This window comes from Lacerta agilis, chromosome 1 (assembly GCF_009819535.1).
Source record: "Lacerta agilis isolate rLacAgi1 chromosome 1, rLacAgi1.pri, whole genome shotgun sequence".
NCBI classification, from domain to species: Eukaryota; Metazoa; Chordata; class Lepidosauria; order Squamata; family Lacertidae; genus Lacerta; species Lacerta agilis.
The window spans coordinates 1,503,755-1,528,358 of record NC_046312.1 but is presented as its reverse complement, the minus strand read 5'-3'; the positions used below and the strand labels follow the sequence as shown (position 1 = coordinate 1,528,358).

Genomic DNA, 24,604 nt, shown 5'->3' with positions numbered 1-24,604 from the left:
TGCCTTAGCAATGAAGCCGGGAAGGCATTCATAAAAAGCTTCTTTTATGGTTCGTCTGTGTGTTGCTGTGTGCATCTGCATGAAACAGAGGACTGTTTCCCCCTTTTCTACAGCAGGACACAACTGTCTCCGTGGCTTTTTTATGCCTGGAATAAAAGGCACACAAAGAAAAGCAAATAAAATAAAATAAAATAAAATCCACACCTAGAATTTTCCAAGTTATAATAATAATAATAATAATAATATTTATTATTTGTACCCCGCCCATCTGGCTGGATTTCCCCAGCCACTCTGGGGAAGTTAGAATTTCATACATGTATTTGCTCAAAATTTACAGCAAACTGAAGTGTTTTTACGTTAAACTAACTTGCTGAGATCAACAGGTCCTCAAACCTGAATGGAATGAACTCACCTAAGATACATGAAGCATGACATTGCCCCAACCCCCTTAGGCCTACAAAGCGTCATAAGGAAAGGCACCTGAAGACGAGTTCTTACTGGCAAAGGTCTTTTCGGAAGTGCTTTGCAGCCCATTACCTTATAAATGTTCTGAATGGTAGGCTCAAGCTGAGAGGTGCTTTTTCCAAAGCTACCTAGTGAGGTTTACAGCTGACTATAGACTGCCCCCTCCCCCAAGTCCAAAATCCACTCCTACAAATTGCACTGCCTGGCCCCTCAGCCTGCTCAACTTCCTTCAACAAAGGCACAACACCGTCACACGCAAACTATAATGCCTGACACGACTCTTACAGGGAGAGAATGTTTGTTCAGTGAGGCTGTGAGCTTTCCACGGGGAGCTTACCGACCTCTTCGTGCCTCATCTTCTCGATCATCTCCATAATGCTAATGAAGTGGTGGCAGCGATCCGAGTGGTCCACCAGGTGGGTAGGGAAAGGGCGGTTCTGCCACAGCCTCCACTCTGTCAGAGACAGCACACGGACCTCCTTGGCTTGCGAGTCCTGGGTTTCAAAACACAGAGCAACACAGAACTCATTCCAAGTACTGGATGGCAAAATGCAAAGCATCTCATGATCCAGATTGTACAAAAACAGTAATTCCAGTTACAGGGCTTGATGCATAAATAAAACATTCACATTTATTGCAAGAAGATGACTCTCTATTAAAATACTCTTTATTTTTAACTCTAATTTGTTAGCTAAGAGACGGAGAGCACCAAAGTACTATGCATGGAGTGTGACACACATTATCTTCTACTCAACGGCCAGGGTTGCTGGCAGGAGTCTTTCCCAGCCCTGGAGATGCAGGGATGGAACACTGCAAAGCAGGTGCTCTGAGACTTGAGCTACAGCCGCCCCCCCAGCTGGTGTCTGAAGTTCACGGCAAAAGCAGCCGTTTGTTATGCTTGACAAGGGATCAGTCCACTTTCCTCCTGGCTGAGGCGCATCCAGCAAGAGAGAGCTTGGAATTCCTGCTCCAGGCCAGAGAACACCCAACGAGGGCATTCAGGCCCAAACTTACTCTCTTCTCCTCATCTTCTAATGTTTCAAAGTGACTTCGAGGCATAACTGGGCTTCTTATTCCATCACCAGCTTTGATTTTATACAATCTATTCCATCTTTCAAATTCTTCATCTGTAAGGCACCAAGCTTCGGACGTACAGGTTTGCTTTGCATCTGGAGGCAGGGAGGGAGAGAAGGTCGATATTTAGAAGAAAATTATCTCAAATAGGCACCAGACACATAGCTTATCAAACAGAAGATTCCTCTAAACTCCTGGAGCTCAGCACAAGATTGCCCTCCCTTCGTTGATCTGAGTCCCACATTGGACCAAAGATTCCTGCATTGCAGGGGGTTAAACTAGATGACCCTTAGGGTCCTTTCCAACTCTATGATTCTATGATTCCCCATGTGTAGCCCATGCTGGATCAGACCAAGAAGGGGTACAGATGGCAAACGGCAGTAAACAAGCCTCTTCATTTGGGGGGGATGGGGGATTTCAGATATCATTTCTTCTTACTTGATGACTTGTGGTGCAATGGGTCAATGTGTCTGGCTGTTAACCAGAAGGTTGGTGGTTGGAGCCCGCCCAGGGACAGCTGTGGGCAAAATGATTCCTGCGTTGCAGGGGGTTGGACTAGATGACCCTCATGGTCCCTTCCAACTCTACAATCCTGTGATAGAAGCAAACCAGTTCCAAAAGCAGGAAAGCCAAGAGGGATAAGACAGACTTTAGGAAATCCACACACACCCATTGCATGGGGCAGGAGTGAGATGATGTTGCACTGTGTGGCACGAGGGAAGCGATAAAACAACTGGTGAAACACATCCGCACATGGAATGCCCTCATGAAGGAAGGTGAATGAGGAATTTTGCGTTCAAACAAGTGGTAGGCCTATGTTTCTTTTTCCTAATCTAGATGCTAGACAACACACATGGAAAAGCAGCAAAAGTGCCTCTCACCTAGAACATTTCTGGATTTAGTTGCTACTGATACCCCTCCAACAACAAAGCCAGCGTGCAATAATGCTTTTCCAAAGTCCTCACAGGAAAGCATTTCAATACATAGTTGGTGGAGCAGGGCCACTTCCACGCCTATGACCCTTCCCAGCCCGTCTGCCTCGGGGGACCTGCCAGGGAGATCCTTGCGCAGGGATTCTTCAGTGGAGGCCCAGAGCTCTGAACTCCCTTCTGATTGACAGATGCCTCATCACCACAGCAGAACAAAATCGAAAATTCTTTCTAGTAGCACCTTAGAGACCAACTGAGTTTGTTCCTGGTATGAGCTTTCGTGTGCATGCACACTTCTTCAGATAACACTTCTTCAGGTATCTGAAGAAGTGTGCATGCACACGAAAGCTCATACCAGGAACAAACTCAGTTGGTCTCTAAGGTGCTACTAGAAAGAATTTTCGATTTTGTTTTGACTATGGCAGACCAACACGGCTACCCACCTGTAACTGGCACCACAGCAGAAGCACTCAAGGAGGCATTGAAAACGTCTCTCTTTTGTGCTGCTTGCTGGGACTCAGAGCAGCTTCCTTGCATTAAGCTGCTGACCCTTAAGGTGTGTACTGAATCGGCTGTGTCTTTTTTGCCATCCCTTTTCCTGTATGCCAGCTTGTGAGTGCATGGCCCTAAAAAACAGCCTTCAAGCAACAGTAATACCCAAGAGGAGGAGAAAAAATATTCTGCACATCTCACCTGCCCCAGTGGGGTAGGGAAGCCACTTTTGGAGCAGCAGAGCAGCGTGGTCTCTCCTCCCTTTTGAGGTGGGCTTGGAGGGGCTTGGCTCACGCTCTGCAGGCGTAATTGGCATCCTGTGCATCTTCGGGTTGATGCCTTCCGGAATCATCCGCGGGCTGTGCTGGTATAAGTGGAGCCCTTTGTTTTCAGAAATAGCTTTGAGGAGGCTTCTTCTGTTTAACTGGCTTTGATTGTATGTCTGCAAAACAAGGAAGAATTTTGGTGGTTTTCTGTTTGTGTGTGTGGGGGGGGGGAATGCAATTTCCAATTCTATGCATGTTTGCCTGAAAGTACTACATTCAGCAGGACAGACTACCCAAGTTAAGGATGGACAGTCCTGCAGCTAAAGCAAGCTTGAAAACAAGTTACTGAAAAGACAGGAGGGGAGGGTGATTCTCCTGAGCTCCAATGCTGCTGGTGGGTTTCCCATAATTGGCATCTGGTTGGCCACTGTGAGAAGAGGATGCTGGACTAGATGGGCCCCTGGCCTGATCCAGCACAGCTCTTCTTATGTTCTTAGGCTTGCAGACTTTTGTACACTTGGGTCAAGTGCCAATCCTTTCTGGGCCACCAGCACTCAGGACAAGGGGTCAGCAGGGGGCTGGTCCACTGTCCCTCAGACCTTGGGGGGGGGCGGACGGACTATATTCTGAAAAAAAATAATGAACGAATTCCTATGCCCCACAAATAGCCCAGAGATGCATTTTAAATAAAAGGACACGTTCTACTCATGTAAAAACACGCTGATTCCTGGACCGTCCGCAGGCCAGATTTAGAAGGCGATTGGGCCGGATCTGGCCCCTGGGCCTTAGTTTGCCTACCCATGCTCTGGACCAACTGCTACCATGTGATCAGGTAATTTGGTCACTTTCTCGGAACCCCTCTGTGAGGCGTCCCTGGAGGCTCTCATTATTTCTTCCAGCTAACTCAGCCTGCCCAGTCACCAGGAGGACACCAGTGGAGAAAGCAAAAATAAGCACTATTTCTACAGCCCACAGCTGCTGGGTTGTTTAAATAACCCTTGTATGTTTGAAACCAGGATTCCTTGTTCACATGCAACAGTAAACCAAGAATCCTTGGCAGAAGGTCGACTCCTGCCATGGGCACCAGCAGGAAGAGAGGCGGAAAGGGGAGCCTGCAAGCCCAGAGCTTTGCTTGGGGCTACTGAGGCTCATCCGTGGAACACTAAACCATGGTTTAATATTACAAACACACTAGTCCATGTTTTCAGATAAAGCTGTCCTCCTTGTTGCTGGCTTTGTGGGAGGTGGATACACAGAACACCTGGGCATGAGGATCCGAAATGTTTGCCACTGCAGACCTGCCCTGCCAAGCCATGCAGCCCCCCCCCCCCTGCAGCGCTGGTCCCATTGGTTTATCTTACTTGGAGGACTTACTTTCAGGCACAGTAAGTCTTAGGATTTCGGTTCCTGTCTTTAGGAAATTTGGAAAAGTAATAATAAAAGGGTGGGTTATGTTGAGGAACGCAATGAGTTGGCTGCGGAATGGGCTCCTATCGGCTCTAATGTCTTACTCGCTCTTCCCGTCCTTCAGAAAGGATGACCACGATCCGCCCTTGCCGCTTGCGCCCGGTTCGGCCCATTCGTTGCACAAGCCGAATTGGACTTTTCTGAGCATCGAAACAAACGATGAGGTCAACTTCTCCAATATCCAAGCCTTCTTCGCCTACACACGTGGAGACTAAAGTGTTGTAGCCACCCTCACGGAAACGTTTCACGACCTAAAGGAGGATGGAAACACTTGAGCGTTTGCTTTGCAGAGAACCTGCCAATCACCTTTGGCTTCCTGCAGCCACATCTTGCTGGAGCTAAGAAGGTCTGAGTCTGGCTGGTGCCTAAAGGAGTGATTCCCCTAGGATTCACATATATGCTGCCTTGAGTTCCACAACAGAGGAAAAGCAGGATATGGGTGGTTGGGTGTTGGTGTGTGGAGAGGTGCTTGCAGTTCTGGAGAAGATTATCTGCAAAATGATTTATTTATCAGCTTTGGCTGATAAGTAGTTCTGGCTATTTGGCAAGGACTTACTCATAAAAATGATGCAGTGGCTTACATAGAAATTGGGGGGGGGGGGAGACGCTTGCAGGGTCCCTTACTCTACAATTCTAGGATTCTATGATCAATAGCTACACCGTATGTCAGGGGTAGGCAACCTAAGGCCCATGTGCCACAAGAGGCCCACGAGCCACCCCCGAACCGAGCCACCCGCTTGGCGAGTCCCCATGCGCTGTGCTAAACCGGTGCAGCGCGGGGACTCACTTTCGCAGTGCCGGAAATCGCATCTGTGCATGCACAATGCCAAAAATCACGTCTGCGCAGACACAGAAAATTGCGTCTGCGCAGACGCCAGAAATCACAGGGGTGCGAGCTCACGCACACTCCGGCCCACGGAGGGGTCTCCGCTGTAGTGAACCGGCCCAGGCAAGGTAAACCCTGCCAACCCCTGCCTTATGTCTTTGTAAGACACTGCATCATTTTCATGGGCAAGTCACTATCAAATAGTAGTAGTAGCAGCAGCAGCAGCAGTAGCAGCAGCAGCAGCAGACACAATCCTAATGCACCTGGATACCAAACAGTAATTTTGTTTCTATAGACTTCTGCCACTCGATTCCTCCAAATTTAGGTATTGAGTATAAGAGCCTTAAGGGACGCAGGTGGCGCTGTGGTCTAAACCACTGCGCCTTGGGCTTGCTGATCAAAAGGTTGGTGGTTCAAATCCCCGCAATGGAGTGAGCTCCCGTTGTTCGGTCCCTGCTCCTGCCCACCTAGCAGTTTGAAAGCACGTCAAAGTGCAAGTAGATAAATAGGTATCGCTCCGGTGGGAAGGTAAACGGCGTTTCCGTGTGCTGCTCTGGTTCGCCAGAAGCAGCTTAGTCATGCTGGCCACATGACCCGCAAGCAGTATGCTGGCTCCCTTGGCCCATAAAGCGAGATGAGCGCCACAATCCCAGAGTCGTCCGCGACTGGACCTAACCATCAGGGGTACCTTTACCTTTATAAGAGCCTTATGGGAATCACAGTGCATCATTTAAAAGAGGCAGGATTATTCTGGGCTTGTGCAACAGTGGCAGTTCTGCAGCCGAACCATGATCATGCGCTTGCAACTGTGAGCAGTGCGGTTACACGCCCATTAATTCTATAAATATCAAGAGACTTAAGCACATGCTAAACGAGCAGAAGGTTTGGACCCATCATGAGTTCAGAGCATCCGCGCATAGCAGCCGAGTTCTAAATGGGCACCACTGTCTCGCAAAGAGCGCTTTCTTGGCACCGGAGCTCTCCTTGCAACAACAGCTCGCGGATGACAACAAGGAAGACGTGAGCAGCATGACTTTGCCACGCTGGGCTCTCCGCCAGCCCCCAACCCCTGCTTACCTCAAGCTGCTCCTTCTGCGTAAAGCCCTTGGAGTTCTTGCCAGTGGAGTGGCCCACAAAGGTCATGACCCTCACCTCCGGGTGGTGCTGGCTCAGCATTTCTGCAATTTCCTGCACACTGTCACGGAAGGAGGAGAAGATCATGACTCTGGTCTCCCCAGGTTGGCCTTCAGGTGCACTTTGATCTATTAGATGCAGGAGAAAGAGAGTGAGGCCCCCACATCAGCAAATGCACAGTCCCAGCTCCTACCAGTTTTTTTAGATGGGCACCATTACTGAGCCCAAGGAGATAGTGGCTTAAACTGAGAAGGCCTTTAGCACCCTCTTGACGATATTATACACCCTGAAATTTATCCAGTTCATTGAGTGCATTCTCCATGCATCTCCTTGCAGCAGAATAGGAGGCCACAATATTTCCTCCTCAAATTCTTTTTTTTTTCAAATTCAAATTCAACTCTACATTTTTTAAAACAAAAGCAGGCATTATCAGTGGGTGCAGTGATGGTGAGTTGGGTAACCACGTTTCGTAAGGGGCTAATGAAGTCAAATGATTATAAAGGCTAAGGGAGCGAAGCTCTGTTAAGAGAAGAACAGTGGCTGTTGTTTTGGGAAAAGGCAATCAGAATGTAAATTTACACCGAAGAAAGTTGAGGAGAAAACTAAATGGATAATTGGTAGTGACAAAAGCACACAATGCACAATTCCTAATGCACGTCAGAAGCAGAAAAAGTTAGTGTAAATCGATGCATACTACGGATTAGCATTTTAATTACATCCAAAATGTACCTCCACGCTCCTTCCAGGATCTGAAATGTTCTACTACAACATCTTCCAATTTCTTTAACTTTGGGTGACTGTAGATGAATGGCTTCCTGTTTCCAGCTCCTGTAAGGCCAAAGGTGTTTGTTTTAAATCTGGAATTTCCAGGTACTAATAATAATAATATTTATTATTTGTACCCCGCCCATCTGGCTGGATTTCCCCCAGCCACTCTGGGCAGCTGGTAGCTTTATCTTTAATAGGAACCCTTTGAAACAATTACAATCAGATTTTTTATTTTAACTATTACTATGCTCTAACACACTGTTAAGAAACAATGAAATTGTTCAAGTTAAACCATATATTTAGGGATTCATTTTTACTCAACTTCAAAAAGGTCAAAAGCAAAGAACATTTATAATAGATAAAATGAATAAAATTGTCTAAAACTAAATCATCAAAGAGGCTTCAAATTCTAGCAGAAGCAAAACACCTTTTAAAACCTGAAGACAATTAACCCTTCTCCTGCCATCTCAATGCTACTGTTTGCACAAGCAAGACAGCTTCCATTTGAATTTAATAGTCTTTATACCCCAGTAGTGTCAGTTGGGGTGTACAAGGTCTTAGAGGAGGGGCAGTAACTCTGGTGGCAGACAAGTCGTGCTGCTTCTGGGGTAGTTTCTCTACCTTTGTTCCCCACCCTGCACTCAGCCCTGGGTGACTTAGCAACTTCCCCTGCTTGTGAAGACATGCTCTGGGGGATTGAGTGGACAAGACCAAGAGGGGGTCCAATGGTCAAGGAGGAAGATTCTGCATATGCTGTACAAGGAAGTGAGGAGCAGATGGGGCTCATACACCTGGGAAGGGAGCCCGTCTACAAGAATGACCTCTGCTGCTTTGTGGGACATCTTCAGGAGAAGGAAAGGCTAAGGAGTAAACCCTACACAAATCCAGAGTGGAGCCCCTTGCACGCCTCCTTCCGATAACTCCTGCAGCCAAGCTGGGGCCAAACGTCTTGCTCTGTTTTCCTTTAGACTACATCAGCAAAGCCAGGGGGGTCTTGCTGTCTGGGCAGCCCAGGACCTTCAGACACAGTGCCCAGGCTTCCACCCCAGAGGTCACTTTGGTGTAGAGGTTTGACTTCCCCCCTGAAGGTACACTCCACTCTCTCGAGACATGAGGATGCCAGCAACATAGTGCCGCTGGGCAAAAATTAGCAAGCCACAGTGCTGTGTTTTATTACTAAGAAGAAAAATGCCAGTCTAGCTTTGCTTTCTTACCATTTGCTGAAGTCACATTTGTGTCTGCAAACATGTTTTCAAGCTGGCTATACAACATCATGAAGTCTTCATTATGCCCAAGTTCATTTTTGGTACGAGTCATACCTTTTGAGAGAGAGGTAAACCAATTTAAAGATCTTGGGGGGAAATTGACATGTGACTTACATAAATTGGACAAAGGAACTACCCTTTTAGAATTGCTTCCATGATCTGCAACAAGCGAGTCAATAAGCAATGGATCTTACACGACTTCAAAGTGTCTATTACATTTCATACAAGTTGCAAAAGAACTTCAATGCGCCACAAGGCTCTATCCTGGGTCACTGGAGATGGGCAAAAGTTAACACAGGAACTTCCCTGCCTCAGACAAGCCAGCAATTATGAAAAATTAGATGCAACCTGGCTTGACTCTGCCAAAGGACTTTCTTGGCTCCTCTCCAACCTGCCCAGCACTTACCTCTACTGATGACAAAATGACCCCAACCCTGTCTGTGGACAAAGGCCAGCTCCCTCAGCCTGAAAGCGGAGATGAGTGTTGCACCCCATAGTCAAATTTGACTGGACTTAACTGTCCAGGGATCCTTTACCTATAAGTTAAGTTGCATTATTCTTTGCTACCCTGGGCTCCATTGGGTGATGGCACAAGGTATAAATCTAATGGATAATTATTTTCCACAAGAATTGGAAACTTTAATTAATTGTTGCATGCTTGTGATGAGTCAGCTAAACCTCAACCAATTATTAGCATCCATACTCCTCCACAGCTAAATGGGGGAACTTCCTCTCTTGTCTGCCCCATCTGTATCTGTCAGAGAACTGTCCCCGGTGTAGCGCAAGGTGGTGGAAGGGCCCCCGGGATGCTACAGAGAGCCCCGGCCCCACCTGACCAGCAGCGCCTCCTCTGGCAGCGGAGCGAGCAGCGAGACTTCCAGTGGGGAGGGGCATGGGATTCAGGGGGTGGAGGGTCGAGGCTCTGAGGATGCTGGAGAGACCCTGCACTCCCCTAGCCCAAGGGGCGATGAAAGAGACACGCAGCTTCCATCGCCCCAAAGGCGTTGAGGGGTGAAACGAAAGGATGGGAGGCGGGGTTTTTGTATACCAAAACTCTTTCGTTGGGGTCAGAACCGGAAGGGGCCATTCCCAGATTCTGCCGACGCTTGATACAGACATGAACTTATTAGCTCTGCAGTGTACATGGTTTGCACAATAAAACTATTAGAGGAAAACTCGGAGTTTTGCCTGCTTACTCATGAGCAACTAACCGAGGACCTTACAGTGTCCAAAGCCAGCTTGAAATTTGCCTGTCAGGGTGGAAGTGCTAAACCCCCTCCGACAATAAGAACTGTTATGCTCAGCTGAAATCATTATGAATGTGCCTTTTAAAAATCTAGGCTCTTCTTTTTTACAGTAGTCAAACCAATTTATTTTTAAAGCCATTTTGATTCTGAGATGCTTATTCCATATAGCAGATTTTACAGCCTTGATATCTAACAAAATATTATTTGTCTAAATGGAAATTCTCTCACACTGAAGAAATAAAACTTCAACAGTAAATCATTTTAGAGAGCAACTAAGCTCTGTTTTCCATGCCTTTTAAGGTTTTCTAGAGGTTAAATACATAATTTCCAGTTTTTTTGGGGGGGGGGAGTGAGAGCATCTCTCTGGTCTGGGAAGATAATAGAAGGTGTTCCACATGCAAAGGAATCCCTTACCTTTTGATCCATCCATAATTCCGCATAAGAAGATATATAAGGATCGCATTCCCATTTGCAGCAGTAGCTCATAACCATGATACAAACTAATACAAAGAGCAAAATCTCCTTCTATTGCGCCTTGTTGCATTCCCTGTGGAGACATCAGTTCCAGTGAGAAATATTTACACCCAAAACGACTTGCACCATCATCCTTCCTACCAAATTTGTAGGCAAATGATACGGTAGAGGAACAAGAGTCTCTTCCTAGCCATGCTAGTGTGCTTTGTTGTTAAGGGTGATGGACTCGGACCTGGGAGACCAGGGTTCAAATCCCCACTCAGTCATGAAGCTCACTGGGTGACTTTGGAGCCAGTCACCAGCTCTCAGTGTGACCTACTTCACAGGGTTGTTGTGGGGATTAAATGGAGAGAAGGGAGAACTGTGTACGCCACCTTTAACTTCTTGGAGGAAAGGTGGGATATGTCTTGTTGGCATCCTTCTGTCTCAAGAGGCAATGGAGTGTGCCTCCGGGAGCAGCATCAAAGTGACCTCTCTGGGGCACTCGACCAGGCACTTGCTCAGACAGCAAGACCCCTTCTTGGCCTCACTGATGTGGTCCAAAGGAAAGCAGAGCAATACATTTGAGTTGTCATAAGGAGGCGTAAAAGGCGCCACCCAACTGGCTTAGGGACTCCACTCTGGATTTGGGGAAGGTTTACTCCTGAGCATTTTCTTCTCCCAAATATGTCCCACAAGGCAGCAGAGATTTAAGACCAGAGTTTTCCTTCTCCAAAGGCTGGATATGAATGAAAATAAATGAATAATAACCTTTAACTGTAGGTGCCAGGGGTTGAACCTGGGGCCTTTGACACACAGTGTGTAATACCACTGAGCAACTGCCCTTTGCCCTTCCATGGAGCCAAGTCCCTCAAAGACACATGTGTCAGTCACTCATTTCAAACTGCCTCCCTGCACCAGTGGCCCGGCTGAATGTCCTGCATCTGAATCACTTCTGAGAAAACCCATGGCCCAGAAAACTCTTAATCCACGTAATATGTGGATCATTTGGATCCTCAAGCCAGCTTTCAGAATTAATTACTACACCCTGGAAACATATTCTAAAAGCGACAGCAGGGAGTTCTAGACCTCACCATTTCCCCCCCTCTTTCCTAGACAGACCCCTAAGAGTAATTCTGAGAACAGTGTGGTATATCACTGCAGCACCTTCTTTTACAGGGATGCATGGAAATGAATGTGGATATTCATTGATAAGAAGTACAAACAAGCTGGCACAGGGCAGTGGCTAAGCAACTGAGCTGTGCATTCAGATTCATCATATATTATCACCCTTCATCCAAAGGTCACAGGGCAGTTCAGAACATACAAACAATACCCAGGCTTAAACCTTGTCTGTCTAGTCAACCCACTGGGAGGCTCTTTTAAGTCAGCCACTTCCTTTCAGTCCAATAATGTGGGGATGCTGCTGCTGTCCTGTCTGGGAAAGGTGGTTGCATAATTCATGAGAAAATGCACAGGAAGCCCTTCGAACACCCAAGAAGTGCATTCAACAGAAAGAGACCCATGTGCTCAGATATATGCTGCTTCACTGCTTTTACCTTGACCCAAACATTCTCTAGTAAGAATATCATAGTTCAGAGTAATATTTACCACACTGCGTGAAGGATTTTTCCTAAACTGATCCCGTGCTAGAATGATCTGATACTTAGTAAGTGTAGGAATTTCACGTTTAGACAAAACCTGGAGCCTAATCAGTCGGCCGGCAAATGTTTCCAGGACCTAAAAGTAAAACAAAGGACACAAAAGGAAATTGAATGCATGTCACAATCACAGCCACACTGGGACGGACCCGTACAGAAGAGGGAAGCCACCCTATTTCTGCCCCATTTAAATAAAACTTGATTCATTCCTCGGAAATATATTGCTGCGTATTTATGTAAAAAGCTTACATAAATGGCATACATTAGATGAAACGTAAGACTGCAAGACATTTTCTTCGGGAGGCAATTATTATTCCAGTTAAATAAGGTTATCGATGCAATCACAACGTGATGGGCTTAGGAGGAAACTCTGACTCTAAGGTGTTATGCTGAGGTGACCCTTTTAATTTTCCCATGTTCAATCTCTTGACCTGGTTTTACGTAAAAGATATTGATATGGCCAGAATTCACCCTGCATGTAACACTGTCTGCTCAAGTCATCTTTCACAAAACAAGCTAAAACGGATTATTAAAACAAACAGCAGGATCCAGTCACCTGGAGCTTCAGACTGGAACTAATGAGTTCAACAAACATAACCTACTTAGAAACAACACAGTGGCCATCTTTACTCTGCTATCTTTGGCAAGCTCCTCATTATTTTTACAGAAAGAATGATTTAAGGAGGGAGGTGGAGCCCAAGATAGGAAAAGAGGTAGTAAGGGAACACCTAGTTACTTTAAAGGAATTCTCCAGGGCCTGATGAGCTACACCCAAGGGTGCCAAAGGAGCTTGTGGATGTACCGGTAACCTCAGATCCTTTGTCTACTATCTTTGAGAGTTCTTGGAGAACAGGTGAGGCCCCTACAGACTGGAGGCGGGCAAATGTGTCCACATCTTCAAAAGGGGGGAAAGGGAAGACCCAGGTAATGACCGACTGGTGAACTTGACATCGATACCAGGGAAGGTTCTTGAACAAATAATTCAACCATCGGTCTGTGAGCATTTAGAAAAGGATGTTGTGATTACTAACACCCAGCATGGGTTTCTCAAAAATAAATCATGCCAGACAAATCTGTTTTTTTTTTTTTTTTGATGGAATTACAAACTTGGTGAATCAGGGAAATGCTGTAGACATAGTGTATCTTGATTTCAGTAAGGCTTTTTGACAAAGTCCCCCATGATATTCTCGCGAGGAAGCTGGTAAAATGTGGGTTGGACGAGGTAACTGTTAGGTGGATTTGTAGCTGGTTGACTGACCGAACCCAAAGAGCCATCATTAATGGTTCCTTGTCATCCTGGGAAAAAGTGACAAGTGGGGTGCCACAGGGTTCTGTCCTGGGCCCATTGTTGTTCAATGTCTTTATAAAAGACTTGGATGGAGGAATTGAGGGGTCAGCCATCAAATTTGTAGATGACACCAAACTGGGAGGGGGTAGCTAATGCTGCAGAAGACAGAATCAGAATTCAAAATGACCTTAACATATTGGAGAACTGGGCGCAAGCCAACGAAATGAATTTCAATAGGGACAAATGTCAGGTTCTGCACTTAGGCAAGAAGAACCAGATGCACAAATATAGGATGGGGGACACCTGGCTCACTAGCAGTACATGTGAAAAGGATCTAGGGGTCTTGGTGGACCCCAAGCTTAACATGAGTCCACAGTGTGATGCAGCAGCAATAAGAAAAAGCTAATGTTATTCTAGGCTGCATCAACAGAAGTCTAGTGTCCAGGTCAAGGGAAGTAATAAAAAGGTAAAGGTAAAGGACCCCTGACAGTTAAGTCCAGTCACGGACGAGTCTGGGGATCACGGCGCTCATCTCGCTTTACTGGCCGAGGGAGCTGACGTTTGTCCACAGACAGTTTTTCCGGGTCATGTGGCCAGCATGACTAAGCTGCTTCTGGAGAAACCAGAGCAGCGCACAGAAATACCGTTTACCTTCCCACCACAGTGGTACCTATTTATCTATTTGCACTTTGACGTGCTTTCGAACTGCTAGGTGGGCAGGAGCTGGGACCGAACAACGGGAGCTCACCCCGTCGCGGGGATTCAAACCGCCGACCTTCCAATCAGCAAGCCCTAGGCTCAGTGGTTTAGACCACAGCGCCACCCGTGTCCGTCTAGGGAAGTAATAGTACCACTCTATTCTGCCTTAGTCAGACCACATCTGCAATACTGTGTCCAATTCTGAGTGTCACAATTTAAGATGGTTGTTGACAAGCTGGAACATGTGCAGGAGGCGGCTGACCAAGGTGATCAAGGGTCTGGAAACTAAGCTTTACAAGGAGCACTTGAAGGAGCTGGGGACGTTGAGTCTGGAAGAGGGGAGACTGAGAGGAGAAATGATAGCCATTCTTCTAATGTTTTGGGCTACAACTTGCATCAGCCGCCCAGAGCAACCAAAAAATCAGTCTAAGGACAGGATTCTGCCTGCATTTTACAAACACGTTTTATGGAATGGTGGCAGGGAAATGGACACAGCATACTTGCCCAGCATCACCTTCTTCACATAAATGAGCTTTGTGCAGGACTTATTCAAGGCCAAGTACCCTGTACTTGAATTACTATTCTAAAAACAGCTATTCAGGTACCAGTTATGAATATATTTATTACAACCAACCAGTTGATGATTTTTGACTGAAAAGGTTGAGCACACAGAACTGGGGGAATTATGAGCATGACTCAAACTTGCAGTCACGGTAACAAATGACGGTGGCCTCAAGCTAAAGGATGTCCTTTCTTCCATGGCAGCCACACAAGGAAAAACAGGGCAGGTCAACACTGGTTACATCTTTTCACACCTTCGAACTGTGAGGCATCCTCCATTTCTTCCTCCCTGGAAGTTGAGGCTGAGAAGAAGTCCGGTTGTACACCGCAGATAACTGAGTCAGCTCCCTGTGTGATCAAGTTCAGCTTGGCAGCTTCCAAATGCCAGCAGCCTCCTGCACTACGTTGATGAGTCAAGATGGCAGGATGCCATGTCAATTTCAGAGCAGCACACCCATGTTGACACATTGCAAAATAGACTGAGGATCTACTTGTCAGTCTGATATGGCAACATGGACTATTTTTGTTTCTGCTTCCTCCAACTTGCCTGGCCTTCTCTTTACAGAGTTTGTGCGGAAGAGAACAAAGAGGGAAGAGCTGCTAAGTACCACTTTCCTATAAAAAAAAGCATCGCACTCAGAAACCCAATATTACACACACACACACACACACACACACACATATGGGGCTTCTCTGCTTTGGAGGGAAATGAAGGAACTGTCAAATCCACTTCCCTAGAAAAATGTGTATCTTGGCTGAGGGTTCAACACTCAAATCACAACACTACTCTGGCTCAAATTATTTGTATTTGAAGGGCAATTTTGCGAAGGGATAGGGTGTGTGCATGGGCAGGGCAGCGACAGGGCGAGAGGCTCACACCAGTCAGTCCATTGCCTCCTATGACCCCACAAACAAAGGGAGATTATCAAAAATAACAGAGGAGCCTCTGTGTCAAAGGAATGTCCTCTACTAGTCAGTGCTCTACTTCACCTGTGGAAAAGCAAATCAAGGCAGAAAGCAAGGTAGCCAACAGGAAATGGGGAATAAGAAGTACTCTGAGCGCGCACACACAAACACACACCCCTGCTTCCTTTCATTGCCTTTATTTTTATTTATTGCCTTTATACCTCGCTTTTTCCTCCAAGGACCTCAAGGTCCCATACTCCGGCTGGGTAGAGGCCTGGGCAGCTGACCTTGCTGCCTCTCCAGAGCATGGATGCGCCTCCCTTTCACATGACAACCAAGAACAAAGGCTCACAACCCAAGCCCCAATCTGCCCAGAGGAAGCCAACTGAAAGGTGCTTTATTTATTGCACGCACTTCTTCCCCTTCTCCATTTCATCACCACAACGCCCCTGCAAGGTAGGCTGATTGTGGCGGAGGAAGGAGACCATCCTTTCATTCCTTGGGGGGGGGGGGCTTGCTCGGGGCCCCTTGGTACTGGGGAAGGGAGTGCCAATCACCTGATTCCCTAGGCAGCAGCGGGGCTGGGCTGGGGGCCCCAGGCTTGCGCCCTAGCCGGGCACCTGGCTGCAGCCCTGCAGGCCCCGTCCCTTTTTCCTTCCGAGTCCGACGTGCCTGGAGGGCGTCGCCGCGGCTGCCCGGGCGGGCGGGCAGACAGGCCCCCTCCCCTCCGCTGGGCAGGGCAGCCAGCTCGCAGCTTAAGAAAGCAAGCGCCGCCCCGGGCGCGGGCACTTGCGATCGCCAGAGCCGCCGCCGCCGCGCGATCCAGCCGGCCATGGAGGGCGAAGCGCGCACTTGCCTCCTGAGCGGCGGCGGCGGCACCGACCCGGCCCCCCTTGGCGCCATCACGCTGGAGGAGTTGGAGAGCGCGAGCGACGGGGCGGCCGGGGACGAGGCGGAGGCGGCGCCGGGGGCGGCCGGCTGCCCGGACTCGGCTTACGGCAGCAGCCTGGAGGACAACCCCGGCGACGAGCAGGAGCAGGAGCGCCTGCTGAGCTACTGGCAGAGCGTGGGCCGCGGGCACCGCGTCGACGTGCCCAGGGGTAAGCAAGCGCCCCGGGCGGGGGGGGACGGACGAGCTCGGCTCCCGAACGGGGCAACGCGCTCTCGCCTCCTGCGCGGACAGGGCAGGGCTTTTGCGCAAAAGGCGCGTACTTAACTCGCGCTCCGGCCCGGCTAAGCCTCTTGCCAGCAGTTTAAGGGGCTTTTTGGTTTGAAAGGGATTAGCTTGGTGGCCGGGGGGGGGGGGGAGCAGGGAGCTGCTCGCCAGCAAGCGCCTGCTCCGTGTTTCCAAAGGCGCTCGGCATCCCAGGGACAGGGAGCGCTTGCAAGGAACGGGCTCCGTGGAGCAGGAGCGTTAGGAAGGGATCCCTTCCCTGGCAGGCCGCCGGTCTTCGCCAGGTGTTTCCCATTCAGGATCAAGAGGAAGTTAAGGCTGCTTTCAGCTTTGGTAGAGGAATCTAAGCAAGGGGATGGAGCCGATGCCCTGAGGAAAGGCAGCAGCATCGGCGTGTTGTTTTTTTTAGTTTAGAGAAAAGGCAATTGAGAGGCGACATGAGAGAAGCCTGCAAAACTAGGCACGGTAAGGAGAGAGTGGACAGAGAGGAAAGTTTTCCTCCCTCTCTCCTTGTTCTGTAACTCGTGGGCATCCCATGAAGCTGAATGTTGGAAGGTTCAGTACCGAGAAAAGGAAGGACTTCTTCCCACAGGGCAGTTACACCGTGGAACTCCATCCCATAGGACACAGGGAGGGCCACCAACTTGGATGGAATTAAATGAGCATTAGACAAAGTCATGGAAGAGGAGAGGCCTATCCATGGCTACCAGCCACAAGGACCAGGCCACAGGAGGGGAGAGTGATGCTCATGTGGGTTCCCCACAGGCGCCTGTTTGGCCACTGTGAGAAGCTGGACTAGATGGGCCACCCACCTAATTCAGCAGGCTCTTCTTGCAATTACAACAGGATGGCACCTGCTTCACAAAGCAGAACACGGATACCATACTTTCTACCAAAAACCTTTTGCCACTTGCTTATTTGTGCTTGTCATTTGTGCGTGTTTCCAAGCCATGAAATCAGTTCCTTTCCAGAGAGTTCATTCGATGGAAGGGTGAGGAGAGATGGTGTGCCAAAGTGGTTTTGTGTAGGACTGTGCACTGGCCAGTGTTACCCTGCAAGTCTGCAGTAGGAATTCCCTAGATGAGTAAGACAACCAGCTCAGTAATCTGCCTACAGAGTGATGTCCTGCCCAGCTCTGTAGGAGGAACACCCTCATACTATTTGCCCAAGCTAATGTGATCTTTCCATGGTCTTAGGTAAAGAAAGTTCTTTCACATCACCTTCCACCTGATCCTTTCAATTGGAGATGCCTGCAGGGATTGGACTTTCTGCATACAAAACAGATGCTCTAAGCCCCTCCCCAGAGATCATCATTGCCCCCAGCACCTGTAAATGTGATCTTTGGTGCTCCTGAAATTGGATGCTCCATCCTTGGCTATTACGATTAATATCCACTGACAGATACATCTCCCACTAATTGTTTAATCCTTTTTGAAAACCATCTAAGTAAACACACCCTGGCTGACACTTAATGCTATTATTGGTTTGACATCACAGAACTACAGTGAAGGCTGAAGCTGGCCAAAGGTTTCAAAAATGCTCTGCAAGGAAACCCAGCAAGGTGCATTAGTAGTTTTGAGGGGAGTCTGGGGTGGTGGAAGCACATCAAATTATGCCAATGGAGCGGGATACTCTGCCCATCAGAACTTAAGATCACAAAAAGTAGCGGTGAAGAGAAACTAGAACTATTATCTACAGGGAAATAACAGACAAATGCTCTAGCACATAATGGTAAAATCCTTCTTACCACACTGCAAGTGTACATAAGCATTCTAGCTACTTTGGGGTGGGAGGTGTTTACTACCTTCCACAAGGCAAAGACTGCCCAGCTACCTGGCCTCAAGAGATGAATATATTCTATCATAACTCAACACACCTATGGCATAAGAGTCGTCCTACAATGAAAGGTTTAATGGACAATCAGTAGCCCTCTGATGGGGTTTGTGTGTGTCAGAGAAGTCTCCCTCCAAGCCATGCCCAATTATTAAAACACCAATGAAAGCTCATAAGGTGACAACAAACTGCTTCAGTGATGGTTGTAACATGGCCCACTCTTAAGCATTCGATGGCACAGCAAAAATCGGCCAGATGAACCAAATATGGCACCAACCATTGCTTCTCCCCAATGGAGATATAGAAGTGGTTTGAAGTTGGCTTGGTCAGCAACACAATTGGTTATAGTAATTAAAGTTTAGTTAATGGAGCAACCTTACAACTAGGGTCCTGTGCAGAGATGTCATCCACACCAGTCTGTAATGTCTATGTCTTGTACATATTTGCTGTGTTAATGTGCTACACTGAACTAAAAGTCACATAGTCCAGTCAAAATAAGTTATGCAAATATTGCAATTAATTTTACTTTGGCACCAAAACAAAATTAGTTGGTTGTTCTTAAGTCCAATAAATATCAGTGTATCTTGGAAACAAGCCTTTTCCGAACTGTGTTCTATTCTTACTACCTGTGTTCTATTCTCACTTACATCAGAATTTTCATATGTGAATCAGGCATATTTATTTCTATAAACATCAATTTAACAATTTAATCACGTTCTTGCAGATATGGCAGAGCCAATCCAACAGCTGACCAGAAATAACCATCCTCAGGAGAGAGAAAGTGTTCCATTTGTTGTGATAGCCCGTAAAGAACAGGTATCATCTCTTTGTTAAAATACACCTTCATGCATTATAGCAAGAGTGGGAAGAGAAACAGGCATGGCTTCTACTTTTGTATATCTAACAAGCAGTCAAATTTTAGTGAGTGGCAAGTGGTCTTAAAACTAGAAGTTTTAAAAAGCTCTCTTTGTTCCTTCCCAATTTTAATTGTGCTCTGAGGAAAAAAATGTTCCCTACCTAACATGTTCTGACCCTACTGCAGAGGTCTAAAAATGCATTTTTTCTTACTTTAGATGATTAAATATAGAAATGCAACTTTAAATAATTCATATGTTTTAAGCTAAAATCCAGCAAGACAGAGGTGCTATTGGTGAGATGGTGTTCTGGAATGGGGTTGTACTCTCCCAGAGGGATTGCATGCTCAGTTTCGGGCTGCTCACAAGCCATCATTGTCAATGGAAGCACAAGTGGCCTCAAAGGCATGAAGTACCGTACTGGTCAGCTAAGGCTAATATTCTCCACTGCCGCTTCCTCATGAAGAAAGGTAGCTTAGCCTTAGCTGTAGTCTGGTAACCCCTGGGTTGGATGTGTTCTTGTCAGCCTAGCTGCATTCAGAAAGACCAGGAGGGCAGGTAGACTCTATATGAACAAATTCTGTGTTATGAATTACCCTATCCAGCCATCACAAATATTGATTATTTCTGAATGAATTCACCCCTTTCAGAGCCAAACTCAAAGTCTACAACAGTGGTAGATGTTAAATACTGGTAGAAGTAAAAGCTTCCCTGAAGGCCCACCACCAGTGTGCCTTAGTCTTCCTTTAGCTCTCCTTAGGGTGGTGATATGTGGATAATAAATTATAATAATAACAGCAACTTCTGAAAATTTACAGCTTGGGAATCTTCTTTATGAAAAACGCCACTATGAAAAGGCGAAATGGGCTTGTGTCAAAGTGCAAGAAAAGCAGTATGAACAGAGCATATGCCTAGGATTCATGAAGATCATGAGATACATTTGTCAGCAGAATTCATCAGGTAAATAATCAACCGTCCGACACACATACTACATTATCTTTTGTTTTGACTGTACCACATTACTTATAAATGCGCCATTTGATCCTGCAAGGAGAATTCCCAAATGCAAAATTTCCCAAGGATGCAAAATTTGATTCCGCATGTGTGATTTAACTTCACAACTAGCTGACAAGTAATGTCAGGAAATTACTAATGACAATATGCTTTCCTCAGGCCTATACTTGGGGATGACTGTTCCCATTGCAACCATAGTTCGCACCAGTGAGAGCACTCCAGGCATCACGAGATTTGTGACTGTAGCATATTACCTCCCCAGTGGGCTGCAAGAACAGCCACCTGCACCCAATGATCCTGATGTTGTCATTGAAGAGTGGCCTCCAACCATTATTTATGCCAGGTAAGAATCAAAAGTTGCCTATCTATTTAAGTGCCAGGGTTGATTACCTGAGAATCTCACCATCATGACACATTGTTTTCCGTGGATTCATTCCAAACACAGAACAATTCAAAACCAAAATCCTCTCATCCAAATACTCAGCGTTTCATGTTTACTTTTGCTTAGAGTTCTGTCACTACAGTCGTGAAGTCCAGTTCAGACTTAATGATCTTGGCTGAATAAATTCATGGTTTATTAGGCAAAGAATGTACTGAACTGGTTTGCATGTGGTTACAGTACTAAGTTACAGTTTAAGACTACAAACACGAGCTGGAACTAGCCTGAGCAAAGCCTTCAAGCTCACACTGTCCTACAAACCTAACTGCAGCTTGAAATATACAAAGTGATAGAGTGCCCTTGTGCTATTTAATCTTGGCTGTGAGTCCTGCAACAGCTGCTCCCTGCCTTGCTGGCCTTTTTCCACCTGGCCTGAGAGGGCAGGGCCCGGACTGACTCCCAACTGCAGCAAAAACAGAATATTGAGCTGGAGTGCTGTTTAGGGGTTGCTGGGGTGGGAGGTTATTGCTGTTAGAAATAAACTGATGATGAAGAAGAGAAGAGGAAGAAGAGTTTGGATTTGATATCCCGCTTAATCAGTACCCGAAGGAGTCTCAAAGCGGCTCACATTCGAGAATGTGAGCCGCTTTGAGACTCCTTCGGGTAGTGAAAAGCGGGATATCAAATCCAAACTCTTCTTCTTCTTCTTCTTCCTTTCCCTTCCTCCCCCACAACAAACACTCTGTGAGGTGAGTGGGGCTGAGAGACTTCAGGGAAGTGTGACTAGCCCAAGGTCACCCAGCAGCTGCATGTGGAGGAGCGGAGACACGAACCCGGTTCCCCAGATTACGAGTCTGCCGCTCTTAACCACTACACCACACTGGCTCGTCATGCCAAGGCTTTGCATGTTGTCTGAACTGGTGCTCATGGTGAAACTCTTTCCTCACTAACCATGAGCTGTAACAACAGTTTTTTCTTGCACCTGGGGAGGAGCAAAGCCCCTTTGACCTCACCTCTGGGAACTCTCACACTCCCAGTAAGCCTAGTTTGGCTTAGTGTGACAAACCAGGCCAGTGTGCGATTGCAAGTAACTATATAATTTTAATTAAGCAAAGAGCAGTCTGGGACAAAACCAAGCAAGTGTTAAGGCCTTGTTAGGTATCTTGGCTCCAGGCTACACAGTCAGTGCCTTGTGGATATTTCTTTAAGTTGATGAAAAAGCAGGATATGTTTGTTTAAGCACATTAGTATCCTGGTATTAGGCTTCCAAAGCAGCTTAACTATAACTACCAACACACACACACCAACTAAAATCTCAGTCTTGAAATCACTGGATTGTATGCAACACAGAGTAGGGCAGCTCACTCTACTAATTCTCTTTCTCCCTCTTCTTCCCTGCAGCCCCTTGCTACCCACCAGCACCACTCAAAAGCCTCTCCAGTGGGTCAAAAGTGGTTGCCCAGACCCTTTGGAGGAGCTTTTTATGGGGAGGGACAGGGGAAGATTGGTCATGTAATTTGCCGTCTACTCACCCTAAGTTTATTTAAAATTCTATTTGCATCACTGAAATGTTTCGTATTCTGGGTTCCCAAGGGAGGAAGGACAACAGACTATAAGTGCAGAATATCCTGTATACCTGAAGGAGCATCTCCACCCCCATCGTTCAGCCCGGACACTGAGATCCAGCGCCGAGGGCCTTCTGGCGGTTCCCTCATTGTGAGAAGTGAGGTTACAGGGAACCAGACAGAGGGCCTTCTCGGTAGTGGTGCCCACCCTGTGGAACGCCCTCCCATCAGATGTCAAGGAAATAAGCAGCTATCCTATTTTTAAAAGACATCTGAAGGCAGCCCTGTTTAGGGAAGTTTTTAATTTTTAATGCTGTATTGTTTTTAAACACTTGATTGGGAGCGGCTGGGGAAACTCAGCCAGATGGGCGGGGTACAGATAATAAATTATTATTATCTGTATCAAATAGTTTTGTGGAAACAAGCACAAAAATCAACAAGCACTGAGAATGCTACATGGCATGCAGAATTCAGCCTCTAACCATCTCAACACTCTCCCCAGCCCACTTTTTATATATGTGTGTGCATGCACATATATAATATAAACTGAGAGATGGGTAGTTTCTAGCCTTTATGACTTCAGAGATCTTGTTGATGTCATGATCCCACTTTCAAATCTACAATCAAGGGATTACTAGAAGTATAAAACAAATAAAAGTTTATTTTAAAATGGCTTGTTCACAGGGCCTTCAGAGGAGTCACCAACGAAACGTCCATTGCAAGAGAAATTAATCTGCTGGCCGAACTTCTAGAGAGCCCTGAGCTGTGTTTGCAAGATACCTTCATAGTTGCAGGATACACAAATCCAGCTGCTACAAATCGACAGAACGAAATATGGTTTCTTGAAAGACCATAGCTGACTATTTTTGAGCTACAAGACAGCCAAGTTCCGTTGATGGATCACCCATGAAACACACAGGTGAACTCTAGTCAGCTAGCTGGAATGATCAAGAATAATACGTAGCCATTAACTTTATAAAGCCTATTTCCTACGAAAACATGAATATCACATTCCACCAGCATAGCCTGACAGACAAACCAGCTCCCTTCCTCAGCCATTAAGAAGGCAAACTTGGGGTGTCCGTTGCCAGTTCTGAAAGGTTTATCCTAGTTGTTGCTTCAGTTATGTGTAGTCACTAAGATTTCAAGCACTTTCACCAAAATTAAGACATAGGAGATATTCTGTATTAAGAGAAGTAAAGAGTTCCGTTCCCTTGGCGTCCCTCCCAACTCTACAATTCTGTGGTTCTTCCCAGTATTTGTTCTGACGTGCAAGAGTGCTTCACTAACTCAACTTTTGAAGTTGTAGGCAAAACTGCACAATTTCTGAACATTTTATCTGATGCTACACAATTGCCATTCATTTGAGAGAGGCTACAGAGGTAGATCCACCAAAATGAACTGCATTGTCTGTAAGCAAACAATACCCTAGCAGATGCTAACAGTAATTATTCCTCATTATTGCACAAGTTTATTTTTTATAGATAAAATGCTATTGACCATTTTCTTCTGAATAGGTACTATAGGTGAACAGAAATTGCTACCTCCTTTATCAACAGAAATAGTGTTTTATTGTATACATTCTTGGTATCTTGGCTGTGAGTCCTGGAAGACTTGTTCCCTGCCCTGCAGGCCTTTTCCCACCTGCCCTGGGAGGGCGAGGCCCGGACTGACTCCAGCTACAAAAGCTGAGTCTGCTGAACTGACTCCTGGGTTGTGCTATTGTTTAGACCTTGGGCCTCCAGCTGTTTTTGGCCTACAACTCCCATCATCCCTGACCACTGGCCTTGCTAGCTAGGGATGATGGGAGCTGTAGTCCAAAAACAGCTGGAGGACCAAGGTTGGGGAACACTGGTTTAGAGGGTTTTGTTAGAGGTGGGGTGTTGCTGTTAATTTTTGTATCTTTATTTTGGTTCCTACAGTTTGTGTGGCAATTGTTCAGTTTGGTTGTGTACTTTTTGATGTTTTGTTTATTGTTTATGACTACATTTGTTATGTTTGTAGCTATGTATTTTTTTATATGTTGTAAGTCACTTTCAGCACAGTTTTAACTTTGCTGGCCCACAATCAAATAAAATGATTGACTGATTTTTAATTTGAAGGATCATCAGAAGGAAATTTCACATTCTGAGGATACCATGTTTTTACTCATTTTGAAAAAGGCCATTATCCACTTAGCCAACTAGGATACAAAATGAAATCTTTTGTAAGTCGTATAAAAAAATCTAATTCAAGTCCAGAAATAATAAAGCTGGAATCCTAATTGCTAATTTACCTATGCAAG

General features: G+C 46.4%; 2 protein-coding genes across 4 annotated transcripts in view; one reads left to right on the top strand and one right to left on the bottom strand.

The window, feature by feature from the left end:
- Positions 1 to 24,604, bottom strand: part of FANCM (FA complementation group M) — a 48,695-nt gene that overhangs the window by 17,975 nt on the left and 6,116 nt on the right. The window contains exons 5-13 of one of the 3 annotated variants that reach the window (XM_033157631.1): positions 11,998 to 12,126; positions 10,348 to 10,480; positions 8,636 to 8,740; positions 7,383 to 7,481; positions 6,597 to 6,781; positions 4,738 to 4,944; positions 3,162 to 3,402; positions 1,480 to 1,634; positions 807 to 959 (exon numbers count right to left, since the gene is read on the bottom strand). In XM_033157631.1, the coding sequence (XP_033013522.1) occupies positions 807 to 959; positions 1,480 to 1,634; positions 3,162 to 3,402; positions 4,738 to 4,944; positions 6,597 to 6,781; positions 7,383 to 7,481; positions 8,636 to 8,740; positions 10,348 to 10,480; positions 11,998 to 12,126 (1,407 nt within the window). Of the gene's footprint in view, positions 1 to 806; positions 960 to 1,479; positions 1,635 to 3,161; positions 3,403 to 4,737; positions 4,945 to 6,596; positions 6,782 to 7,382; positions 7,482 to 8,635; positions 8,741 to 10,347; positions 10,481 to 11,997; positions 12,127 to 24,604 lie in introns of those variants that run through there. The other 2 variants (XM_033157801.1, XM_033157717.1) reach the window with 2 other exon arrangements.
- On the top strand, positions 16,455 to 23,538 carry LOC117051476 (heme-binding protein 1-like). The gene is made up of 5 exons (XM_033157924.1): positions 16,455 to 16,601; positions 19,233 to 19,324; positions 20,181 to 20,322; positions 20,536 to 20,719; positions 23,005 to 23,538. Exons 2-5 carry the CDS (start codon positions 19,235 to 19,237, stop codon positions 23,174 to 23,176), a joined length of 588 nt encoding a protein of 195 aa, XP_033013815.1. The 5' UTR covers positions 16,455 to 16,601; positions 19,233 to 19,234; the 3' UTR covers positions 23,177 to 23,538.